The 12,310-nt window shown below is 34.8% G+C and overlaps 1 protein-coding gene and 1 long non-coding RNA gene across 13 annotated transcripts; both read left to right on the forward strand.

Moving 5' to 3' along the window:
• Positions 709-8,078, forward strand: LOC18592469 (ACT domain-containing protein ACR3). Of its 12 annotated transcripts, none has more exons than XM_018126033.1 (10): positions 741-1,036; positions 1,898-2,045; positions 2,607-2,718; positions 3,238-3,349; positions 3,649-3,697; positions 3,803-3,917; positions 4,207-4,274; positions 4,953-5,570; positions 6,119-6,223; positions 7,555-8,078. In XM_018126033.1, exons 4-10 carry the CDS (start codon positions 3,279-3,281, stop codon positions 7,879-7,881), a joined length of 1,353 nt encoding a protein of 450 aa, XP_017981522.1. In that variant the 5' UTR covers positions 741-1,036; positions 1,898-2,045; positions 2,607-2,718; positions 3,238-3,278; the 3' UTR covers positions 7,882-8,078. The 12 variants fall into 12 exon arrangements, with proteins under 12 accessions (XP_007019287.2, XP_017981525.1, XP_007019285.2 ...); XM_018126029.1 differs by lacking the exon at positions 1,898-2,045 and adding an exon at positions 2,091-2,226; XM_018126034.1 differs by lacking the exon at positions 1,898-2,045 and adding an exon at positions 2,091-2,226 and having other exon boundaries at positions 742-1,036; positions 3,652-3,697.
• Positions 4,281-4,829, forward strand: LOC108663124. Its single transcript, XR_001929091.1, has 2 exons — positions 4,281-4,485; positions 4,584-4,829. It is a non-coding gene; the product is annotated as an uncharacterized LOC108663124 (long non-coding RNA).

Raw genomic sequence — 12,310 nt, forward strand, 5'->3', positions numbered from 1 at the left:
GGTTTTGGATTTCATTTTGAAATTTGTTTTTTGTTGGTTAGTATCATTTAAAAAATTTAAAATAAAAATTAGAACTATTACAAATTTTAGAATCTTTTAATAATCAATTTTACTTAAACACAAATAAATATAAATAATTAGATATATTAAGATGTACGATGTTTGATATAAGTAGATTACTTAAATTTAAACTAAGTGATAAATATACGATTATAACTCATAAATTTGAATAGAATAATATATTTGAGTGTCCAAAACCAACTCTTATACTTAAAAAAATTTGAACTTGATATCAATCTATTTAATTTTAAATTTAACTATATAAATAAGATAAAAGAAAATTATTGTGTACTGCTTAAATTTTGAAGAAAACACATTTATTCCTATAGCTAATTTGAAAGTTTCTCTTTATTGTTGATTTTAAAAAATAATTGTTAAAAAACTAATTCAATATATTAAAAAAATTTTAAAAAAATAAAAAGAAGTAATATACACATATGAGCAAGCAGCAAGGCTTTCAACAATGATTAGACTGTAACATTTTTTTTGTTTTTTCTTACTACAGGGCAAAAAAAAAAAAAAACAAGCAGCAGTCAGGGGTTACGCGCACAAACTGAGAATGGGTTTAAAACTATCCTGACACAAAATAGAAGAAGAAGGAAGTTTGGTCGCCGCGTCATTTCTAAGTAATTAATGAAACAATTAAATGTTAATCATTGGTTGCAATAACCCATATTTAAATCTCAACGCCACTCCATCTCCCATTTTCCCCTCAGCTGCTCTCATTCCTCAGGAAAATAAAGATCGAACTTTCGGAGACAGAGAAAGAGAAAGCAAATCAAAGCATGGTGTTGTGAAAGTGGTATTCCGACGTAGAAAAGCATAGTATACAAAACTAAATCTCCTTTTAAACGATTCATTCATTCATTCACAGAAAAGAACAAAGCCTTCCTCTTTCTTTGCTCCTGTTTCCAAGAGAGAATGTGAAGAAGAAGAAGCAGAGAAGCTGTATAAACGTTTGAAGGGACTTTCAGAGGTAATTTACATCTTTGCTTATAAACATGTCTCCTGACAGCTCTTCTCTACGTGTAATATGTATTTTCTTTTGGTTTTTCTGCATGATGAACTTCTTATTTTAATTACCATATATATATATATATAAAATTGTATATTTGCCTGTTTTCCAGTTAAGTCATCTTACTTAACAGTTGGGTTTTTTAGTTGGGGTTTCCATTTATTCTTTCATGTTTCTTTTGAAATTAAGAAATTCTACACAATTCTCTTTGTTGGAACTTGGAAGTTGGATTATTTGTTTCCCCGTGGTATTACGCCCGAGAATTCGCAGAATTCTTTCGAGACTTAATGGCTTCTTCTTCTTCTTTTGATAGAACTTGGATAGAAATCAGCTCTCGTTGGTATGTTGTAGGTTGGGTTTTGCAGCAGTTTCAGTTTTCAAGCTTTGACTGATTAATTGTTGATTTCTCTTTTTCTCTCTTTTGGTCAATGGCGGTGACTGGTGACTGACGAGTGATAAATATTTACCATTAAAGTTGAGGTTTCTAAAGATTTCTTACGTGTAAATGACAATAACGGAACAACAGAATTAGATCAGGAGGCCGAGATGCTGATTGTGAGGTCATGTTTCAGTAGAATGGACTGTCGTGATATGGGTGATAGGGAAAAAGTAAATATTAAGAATCAAATCCCTGTGTCAATTCAAAGTCGTTTTGGTCTACTTTTGTTCCTAGCCTTTCCTTGCTAGTATTAATTCTGATCATAGAGTGTCTCGTGGTTGTGGGGCCCCGTAAAATGTGTCACCAAAGCAACCATGTTAAAGCTGTGCATTATTTTGGGAAAAATGAAAATTGAAAGGCCCTACTATTCTACTTTTTCACAGGGATTCAAAATGCACTCTTTGTGGGCTTGGCTTCTTTCAAGGAAAAAGATATTTTGGTTTACATCATGTTATGTAGTTTGTAGAGCAGTTGGATGCTTTGAATCCCTTTGTCTTTTCCATTCCTTACCATAAAGGCCAATTCAGTGCGGTATTCCCCTTGCTTGTTACTTATTCCAAGTTTTGAATCTTACAGGTACCCTTAGTTATAAACGTTCAGATAACTGTTACAACCTGTGTTACCATCGATCAAGTTGAACGTACTAAGCCAGAGCTTGAGAATTTCCTTACTGTATGTAGGAGTTGATGTAACAATTCAAGTTAAACATATAGTGAGCTTTCCTCTGTATTAGCTACTTTGTTACATAGCTTGGATTAAATTTTTTACATATCTCCTTTGCTTGGAATGAAAAATTATTAGGAATGCCAAGTTTTGACACATAAAAAACAATGGAGGATAATCATGGAAAAAGCACCTTTGTTATTTTGAACTTCTTATCAGTCATAAAGGTTTGTAAAGCTTCAGTCTTTGTAACATATCGCAAAAAATTGGCGAAAAAAGGCATTGTCCTAAGCCATCTTTCATGATCTATACATAGATAGAGGCCCTTATAATGATAATATATAAAGATTTTAATTCGTTTGTATCGCTAGGTTTGGCATAACAATGTATTGGCTTTATTTATTTATTTTTCCCGCCCTTTACTTACAGATATTTGCTGCCATAATGTGAACCTGATATCAATCAATAAGGAATTCCACGTTGGGCAACCTTAACTGCAAGCTAAATCATCAAGAAGCCTTTCTTGTCTTCCTCAGAAACGGTAGTTCTCTCCCTCTCTTAGATAAAGATCAAAAATATTGTCTATGATTGTAGCCTACACCTCCTTTAGTTGCACCTACAACACACTCTGTTTGATATATGTAGAACTTCTTAAGCTTTCTCAATTTCTTTTCTCATATTCAAAAAGAGTTTTGAGACATTACAATTTGTTCTTAACTTTTAGTTTGATATCAAGTGCCGACAGATAACTGCGATTTTGAGGGTCACTTATCCATCCTTCTGGCCAAAAATCAGCTAATTCATGCAGGATGTTCACCTCCATCATTGTTGAATGGCTGGCAATAAATGCACCTTTGTTCTTAAATTTCAACATATACTAAATGTTCTTTGACTGGGATATGGAATATTTTCACAGGTTGCTAGCTGATAGACTAATCATAATATCTTGTATCAACATGTTTAACATTGAATACTAGTTTTGGAGGAGGTGGCATGATAGAATTTTCCTTAAATAATTAATGTATATCACCTGGTACTGAGCTTGTCTGCTGTGACACAGAAAAAGAAACGCATCTGGTTTTTTGTGAAGCTGTGGTTTAAATGGCTAAAGTTTGTTGGCCATACTTTGATCCTGAGTATGAGAACCTGAGTGTCAGAATCAATCCTCCAAGGTTCCGTTTTTTTCTCTATATGCTTTTGTTAAATATTAGTTATCAATTTTTGTTCCAAAACAAGCAACTACATTCAACTACCTTGATGGTTGAGTCATTGTAGTTCCTGGGATTTACAGTTTGTTAAAATATGTACATTGACAATTTTATGCAACCGAAATGTATTTTGGTTGTATAAGTTGTTTTTTCTCTTTTTTCTTTAACAAGAGGGCAGGCCATTGTATCGGAGACTGAGGCACATTTTTGCAGGTCACATCTTTCTATAGTTTATAACTCTTTGATTCTCATACTTTTTCCAGCAGGGTGTCTGTGGACAACACTAGTTGCAGAGACTGTACTGTTGTAAAGGTAAAATTCAATGCAAATAAAGTTTATGCCTCGCTGGCTGTTGAATTCACATGGGAGCTATCTAACATTCTTAGTGCCAACAGCTAATTCATTATGTACATTTAGGTTGACAGCGTGAATAAACCTGGAATACTTCTGGAAGTTGTGCAAATACTAACAGACCTCGACTTCATTATTACCAAAGCTTACGTCTCCTCTGATGGCGGATGGTTCATGGATGGTATCGATATACTACTATTTATCGATTTTTTATGTTAGGCTTTATAGCTCAGTGCCTATATTATGCTTGCAATAAAGTTTCCCACAAAAGATCCTTACTCAACAGTAGAACAGAGTGCAGTTCCACTCTTGTTTTTACTTCTAAACACATCAGTTATGGATAAGCATTAATTTATACGGTTATAGCAGGACAATATAATTATGTCCCTCTCCTAATAATCTGCCACCCCACTCCCCTTCTCCCTCACTAATACTAAGTGAGTTTTGACATTTTTGTTCTTTGCAAACAGTGTTTCACGTCACTGATCAACAAGGGAAACAGATTACTGATGGAAAAACCATCGATTACATAGAGCGGGTATGCCCTATCTTTTCTTCTCGAACACGTCTCCTTTTCTGTACCAAAATTGCCCCAAAAAGGCTTAGCTAGTCGAGTTTGAAATTTCCATTTGGGCAGCAATCATACAGATACATAAGGAAACCAAGTGACAGAAGCTTTTGCTTACCCATTCTATTTCTGGATGATGAATTCTCCCTCTCTTTCCCCTCTTCATGAGGCCCACTGCTGCGTTAGTCATCCATAGCCCCTTCGTGTTGCCACTCTCATGTTCTATATATTTATTTGTCCAACTTATATGTACTGGGAATTTGGTAATGATTAATGCAGAACTCGCAGGTACACGAATAAGTGGTAAGGATTGCCCAAAATGCTCTATGTGGGCGTTTCCTCTTATTTCCCCTCATAACATTATGGATTGAAGTATGAAGAGCAGCATTCGCCATTTTATTCAAAGACAAAGGAAGTGTTTAGATAACACCTCCTTTCCTCATAAATAGTTGTCTCTTACCTGTTATCATTCCTACTAGAGACGAATAAAAACAGAAAAGGGATTATAATAATTCATCTAACTTTTAAAAAAAAAAAGAAGAATAACGACCTCAGCAACTGTTTCCTGTCATTATTCTCCATGTGTCATGTTGAGTGCACTTTTTTTGTACTTGTATTACATCTTATGTATACTTTTTCTTTCAATAGGCTCTAGGACCTAAGGGCCACACCACAGATGGGATGAAAAATTGCCCTGGCAAACGTGTTGGGGTGCATTCTGTTGGTAATCACACAGCAATTGAACTCATTGGGAGGGACAGGCCTGGTCTCTTATCAGAGATCTCTGCTGTCCTTGCCAATCTTCACTTTAATGTGGCTGCTGCAGAAGTATGGACACATAATAGACGAATAGCATGTGTGCTGTACGTCAATGACGATCCCACCAGCCGTGCTGTGGATGATCCAAACAGACTGTCTATCATGGAGGAGCAGCTTAAGCACATCCTGCGTGGTTGTGAGGATGATGACAAAGTGGCTTGTACCAGCTTCTCCATGGGATTCACACATATTGATCGGCGGCTTCACCAAATGCTGTTTGCTGATAGGGATTATGAAGGTGGTGGAGTGACAACTGAGGTTGACTATCCTCCTTCCTTCAAACCAAAGATCACAGTTGAGCGTTGTGAGGAGAAAGGGTACTCAGTCGTTAGTGTCCAGTGCAAAGATCGAGCTAAGCTGATGTTTGACATTGTCTGCACACTTACAGACATGCAATATGTAGTTTTTCATGCCAACATCTCATCGAATGGTCCCTATGCTTTACAGGTATGCAAGTCATTTGTCATAGCCTTTCAAAAGGAAAGAACCAAGCACTGCCTTCAGAAAAATCATTTTGCACTGTTTCTAAGTTGCCATAAAAAAGAAAAGAAAGAAAGAAGGAAACAAAGATGGTGTATAAGGCCAAATTGTAATATGCATCACATTTATGAGTAAAAAATCCTTTATTCCATTTTTATACAACTTATCAATCAGTTATATGCATTTGATAAGGCACCAGTCTGATTTAAAAGATTAATGACCTTTATAAAAGCAGGGTGCAATAAGGAGTCTGTTAAATGCCTAACTGTAATCCGCTATTCATTTGTTTTGGGACAGTAAAATTTTGAAAAGTTGGGGTTATCGAAAGAGTATCAAAGTAAACAGCCATCTTGACATGGCATTTAAAATGGTTACCACTTATGCTTCCATAGCACTCAGCCATTCACTATAAACTTTCTGTAGTCACATCCATCCTTTTATCACTCTGTTAACTCAAAATTGTATAAGACGGACTAAAATATGCATAAATGATCATAGTGCCTTTCAAATTGTAGGAATATTTTATTCGCCACATGGATGGCTGCACACTTGATACTGAAGGTGAGAAAGAAAGGGTTATTAAATGTCTAGAAGCTGCAATTCACAGAAGAGTAAGTGAGGTAAGTAGTGTGACTAGCTGAAATGTTCTGTTAATGTTTATCCAGTATTATTGCATAAATAGAGACCATGTTCTGGTTTCTAGCTAAAAATTTTTGTTTCTAAATGGTTCTGCTGCACTGAATTCTCAATGTGAACTGTTAAATAGCTGTTGATGTTCCTCTAATGCAAGTGTGTAGAATGTTTTTTAGTAGTCAGAAATTCCATGCTAAATGAGATGATTCATGAAAACAAAGGTTTTTCATTGCTTACAAAAAAATTTTGCTAGCGTATGGTTAGTTTAAGTTTCATCCATATCCGCTGTGGAGCTGCTGCATATCACAAGAATTGCTACTAGAACATGAAAAAACTAGGGTCGTGACATCTTAAGATTTTACAGTCAGTATTCAAGATGAATTCCTGGAACTACTCTCTTCTTTGCTATTGATGATTGCGTATGTGCTTATCTGAAACTGTTTCCCATTATAAAGAGTATGAGGCACAACTTTTTCCATAAGATGTTATGCTGAATGTTCTTTTCCTTCATACATAATAAGGAGAAAAACATGATCTGCTTATTCTTTAAGGATAGTCAAACTTTAACTATGAATTCATGAGTTTATTTTCTGCTTGGATGTTACACCAATGAAAAATGACTGAAATACATAGAACACCAAAAAAGTTTGTTTGAACAGGAAGCAAACTAAAGCATTAAACTGCTGCAAAGGAACTGATTGTCAGGACAAGCAAGATGCATGTTCGATGCAAGAAGGGTAAAACCAAACTTTTTAGAAACTTTAAAATTAATCAGAAAAAGAAGATGGCAAATTGATGTGGCAAAGGTGCATAACCAATAAAATCTTCCATTTAATAAACTATAATCCTTAGTTCATGCTTAACCAATAAAACCTTCCATTTAATAAACTGTAATCCTTAGTTCCTACTCTCCCTTTAATGCATATCTGGCAATTTGTGTGCCTTGACACTTTGCTTACAAATTTAGCGGTGCCCAAATTTTACATGGAATATGCAAGTCTCTAATTGAAGAAGTCAGCTTATATGAACTTCAATTTTCTTTTGTTTGCCTTGAAAATTCAACAAACATAACAAGTTGATCAATGATACGAGGAAAATAACTCTCCTTTTTTAATTTTAAATAACAAGCTATTTTCTTTTTATTTACTGTTGGTTGTATTTCTTCATATTGATGAAACGAGAAGAAGTCATGAGATTGATGAATAACAATGTCTGCTTTTTGCATTGACAAGTCCTTAGGACAACAAACAAAAACTATTCTGTTTCTGATGAGAAACATCCACTTTCTTGTCATCTAAGATGCGTATAATAAATGCAGGGTTTGAGTCTGGAGCTCTGTGCAAAGGATAGAGTTGGTTTGTTGTCTGAAGTAACGAGGATTCTCCGAGAGAATGGATTGTCGGTTAGAAGAGCAGGGGTGTCAACAGTTGGGGAGCAAGCAGTGAACGTTTTCTATGTGAGGGATGCTTATGGGAATCCAGTAGATACAAAGACGATTGAAGCGCTTCGCAAAGAAATCGGACACACAATGATGCTTAATGTAAAGAAGGATCCAGCCAGTGCCAAAGCACCTGAGGCTGAGACCAGTGGATGGGCCAAAACAAGCTTCTTTTTTGGGAACTTGCTGGAAAAGTTCTTGGCTTGAGAAAAAAACAAAGGAAGTAGTTATTTATGTTCATGTATGGCTGTAACACAAACTCTGTACCGTATAGGATAATGCAAGCTGTTGCATACCAACTATGGGAAGGACTTGTTATCCCTGCTTTGTTTAAAAATAAAAGCTTGCAAATTGTGAAGATTGGACTTTGGAAATTAAGTGCCTCTTTGCTTTTCTTTTTATCTTATTTTGCGTCTTTTGGCAGCTTAATTTTCCTATACGCATAGTTTATTTACCATGGACACACCAAGAAATTGACTTTGAATGCTTCCTTGCTTGGTTTGATGGCTTTATCATACATTTGACTTGGAATGGAATTTGCAAGGCACAAGAAACAAATAATAAGAGAAAAGTTTACTTGCAATTGAATTTATTCCATATATTATTTTGTGTTAAAATCGGGTGAGGAACAGCTGTTGAATTTAATCGAATTGAAGAAAATCCCAGTCTATGTGGCCATGAATGGAAATAACGTCCCATTAAAGAAGTTAACTACTATATTAATATTCTTATTAGAAATTGGGGAGACCTTGGTAATTACAACATCTAAAGGAATGTTCACAGCATCGTTTTCCTGTTGTCCGGTTTATCGGAAGTGGTCTGGTCTTGTCAATAATATCATCAAACTTTCCAAACTGTTCCCACAATTAATTATTTTCAGTTAAAAGACAACATAGAATAATCCACATGATAAATGTATTAGCTGTCATAATTCTGGCTTTCTTTTGAGCAAAGATTCAGTCTGTTGAATAAACTAAGCATACAAATGAAAGAATTCATTCCTTGTATCAATAAATAAATAAATACAAACAAACAAACAAAAGCTAGTAATCTCTTATATTTTAATTTAAAGATTGAAACAATTTCCTAACGATTAATTCAATTATCATTAAAAGCACGCATAATCATATACAACCGGAAAAGCAAGGTTCCTCTCATTAGACTAATTATCAACATTTGAAAGCAACGTTGGTGTGACAGATAATAATAAAAAAGATAGCTATAGGCGACAAGATAGGGAGGAGTAGAACCTACATTATCATAGCATAGGCATCTATTATATGCACACCTATTGGCATTATTAAACTTACTCAATAATGGACCAAGTCTGCTCAAAATACCAAAAATTCATCAATGCTTGAAGTTAAGGCCTGCAAGCTCAGGTCTATAATCTTATTTTATTTTTAAGGGAATTTATTGTAATATGTTCGAAGTTCACATTCAGAATTTGTGGAGATTCATTATAATCAGAGGCGAAAGGGAAGCAGATTTGAAATCTTTAATTAAGATCTACGCGGCGTTTAGACTTGTGTATAGAAAAACCAAGCAAGTTTAACCTTAAATATTTACCAATAATGTAGAAGTGAAAATAACTAATTTTGAAGAAAAGATTTTAGTAGAAAAATAATTATATTATTTTCAAGAGAAAAATAAATACCTAAGATTCTAAGTAAATGACCAAAATTGTTAGAATAGTTGAATATGACTATTTGGCAATTTGACTCTATTGGCTTTTCCTAATGCATAAGGGTGCTATTTATAATATCACTTTTCCCAATCATAAAAAAAATCATATTTTTTATTGTCTTTTAAATATGTTATTTAGGAAGAGAAAACTCCACACATTTCATTCATAATACATCATCTATATATACAACCTAAACATCTCTAAAATAGGAAAAGAATAAAGAAAATAAAGAACATAAAATCCCTATAATTATGATGATTCTCAATCCCTATAATCGTGGTGATTTCTAATTCCTATAATTATGTTTATTAATAAAAATATATACACATTCCTATTCTATAACACTCCCCTCAAGCTAGAGCATAGATGTTAATAATGCCCAGCTTGCTACGAATATAAACAACTCGAGGTCCATTCAACGCTTTTGTGAAGATATCTCCTAGTTGGTCTTCAGTTTTAACATATCTTGTAGAGATGAACTTCTGTTGAATCTTTTCACGAACAAAATGGCAATCAATTTTAATACGCTTAGTTCGTTCATGAAACACAAGATTTAAGGCAATATGGAGAGCAACTTGATTATCACACCACAGCTTTGCCAGCAAAAAAGACTTAAGACCAGCTTCACTTAATAGTTGATACATCCATACTACCTCACACACAGTTTGCGCCATAGCTCTGTATTTCGATTCTGCACTAGATCGAGATACTACATTTTGCTTCTTACTTTTCCATGAGAGCAGATTTCCTCTAACAAAAACACAATATCCCGTAGTGGATCTCTTATCACTCTTGGAACTTGCCCAATGTGCATCTGAAAAACATTCAATATTAGTGTGTCCATGATTTTCATAAAATAGACCACATCTTGAAGCCTCCTTCAAATAACATAAGATTTGTTCCAAAGCTGCCCAATGGTTGATTGTTGGAGCAGACATAAATTGACTTACAACACTAACAGAGTATGCAATATCAAGAAGGGTCACTATAAGATAATTCAATTTTCCAACCAGCTTTCTATACTTTTCAGGGTCTTCAAACAATTCACCATCTTCTTTTGTGAGTTACAAATTAAAAGTCATTGGCGCATTACATGGCTTAGCACCCAATTTTCCTATCTCAGTCAACAAGTCAAGAACACATTTTCTTTGAGACAAGAATATTTTTTTCTTACTCCTTGTCACCTCAACACCCAAAAAATACTTCAACAACCCCAAATCTTTTATCTGAAACTGGGCATGAAGAAAGGATTTGAGAGATGAAATATTTGCAATGTCACTCCTAATAATGACAATATCATCAACATACACTACTAGTAAGATTATGCCTACCTCACACTGTTTATAAAACACTGAGTGATCACACTTACTCTTCTTCATCCCAAACTCCTGAACTGCCTCACTGAATTTGCCAAACCAAGCATGAAGGCTTTGTTTCAGGCCATACAAGGATTTTCGAAGATGACAGACTTTCCTATACTCCCCCTGAGCAACAAACCCAGGTGGTTGCTCCATATACACTTCCTCTTGGAGGTCACCATGTAAAAAAGCATTCTTGATATCTAATTGATGTAAAGGTCAATCATAAGTAGCCACCATAGAGATGAATAAACGAATATAGGTAAGTTTAGCTATTGGAGAGAAAGTATTAGAATAATCAACACCACAAGTCTGGGCATATCCTTTAGCAACAAGACGGGCTTTAAGGCAAGCCATTGATCCATCAAGATTTACCTTTACAGCAAACACCCATTTGCACCCAATAGCTTTCTTCCCAACTGGCAAATCTACCAAATCCCAAGTACCATTACCATCTAAAGCCACCATCTCCTCTACCATAGCAGCACGCCAGCCAGGATGGGACAAGGCTTCATGAACAGTTTTAAGAATTGAAACAGAATCCAAGGATGCAACAAACGAACTAGAAGAAGAAGACAAGTGATCAAGAAACAAAAGATGAAATAAGGTAAGTACATTGATGTTTACCTTTGCGAAAAGTATTGGGGAGATGGAGACTAAGATCATGATCATTGGAGACTGGATCTGACGAAAAAGGTACTGGTAAAGGGCATGTGGTCTGAGCCTCTAGTAATCTAGAATAGACATGGATAATAAGTGGCCAAGCAAGTGCAGGATCAGGTGTAAAAATATCTATGGTACTGACAGGATGGGTTACAATATAAACTAGTAGATCATCTTCTTCCCCCTGACTATCATAACTAGAAAATGAAGAAAAGAACGGAGTATTTTCAAGGAAAGTGACATCTGCGGAGATAAGATATCAGTTCAGAGTAAGAGAATAACATCTGTAACCTTTCTAAAGACAAGAATACCTAAGGAAAACATACTTGAAAGATTTTAGATCTAATTTGGTGACCTAGGGACAAACATCATGAACAAAACATGTATTACCAAATATCCAAAGTTCAATAGGAAATAAAGACTTGGAAGGAAAGAGGACAGCATAGGGAATATCACCATGAAGGATAGAGGAAGGCATCCGATTAATCAAAAAACAAGTTGTGGAGACAACATCAGCCCAAAACTATTTAGGAACTTTCATTTGAAAAAGAAGTGCTCAGGCTACCTCAAGGAGATGTCTATTTTTTCTCTTGGCAACTCCATTTTGAGAGGGTGTATCAATACAAGAAGATTGATGGAGAATGCCATTTTGAATCATATAGGACTAAAATTTATCAAAAAATATTCTTTGGCATTATCACTTCGCAATGTGCACATAGAAACATTAAATTGTGTTTTTATTTTAGCACAAAATGCACAAAAAATAGAGAATAACTCAGAATGATTTTTCATTAAGTATAGCCAAGTGACATGAGAATAGTCATCAATAAAAGTAACAAAATATTTGAAACCAGATTTAGACACAATAGGACAAGGACCCCAAACATCATAATGGACTAACTTAAAAGGGGACATAACCCATTTATTG

Source organism: Theobroma cacao, chromosome 8 (assembly GCF_000208745.1).
Source record: "Theobroma cacao cultivar B97-61/B2 chromosome 8, Criollo_cocoa_genome_V2, whole genome shotgun sequence".
NCBI lineage: Eukaryota > Viridiplantae > Streptophyta > Magnoliopsida > Malvales > Malvaceae > Theobroma > Theobroma cacao.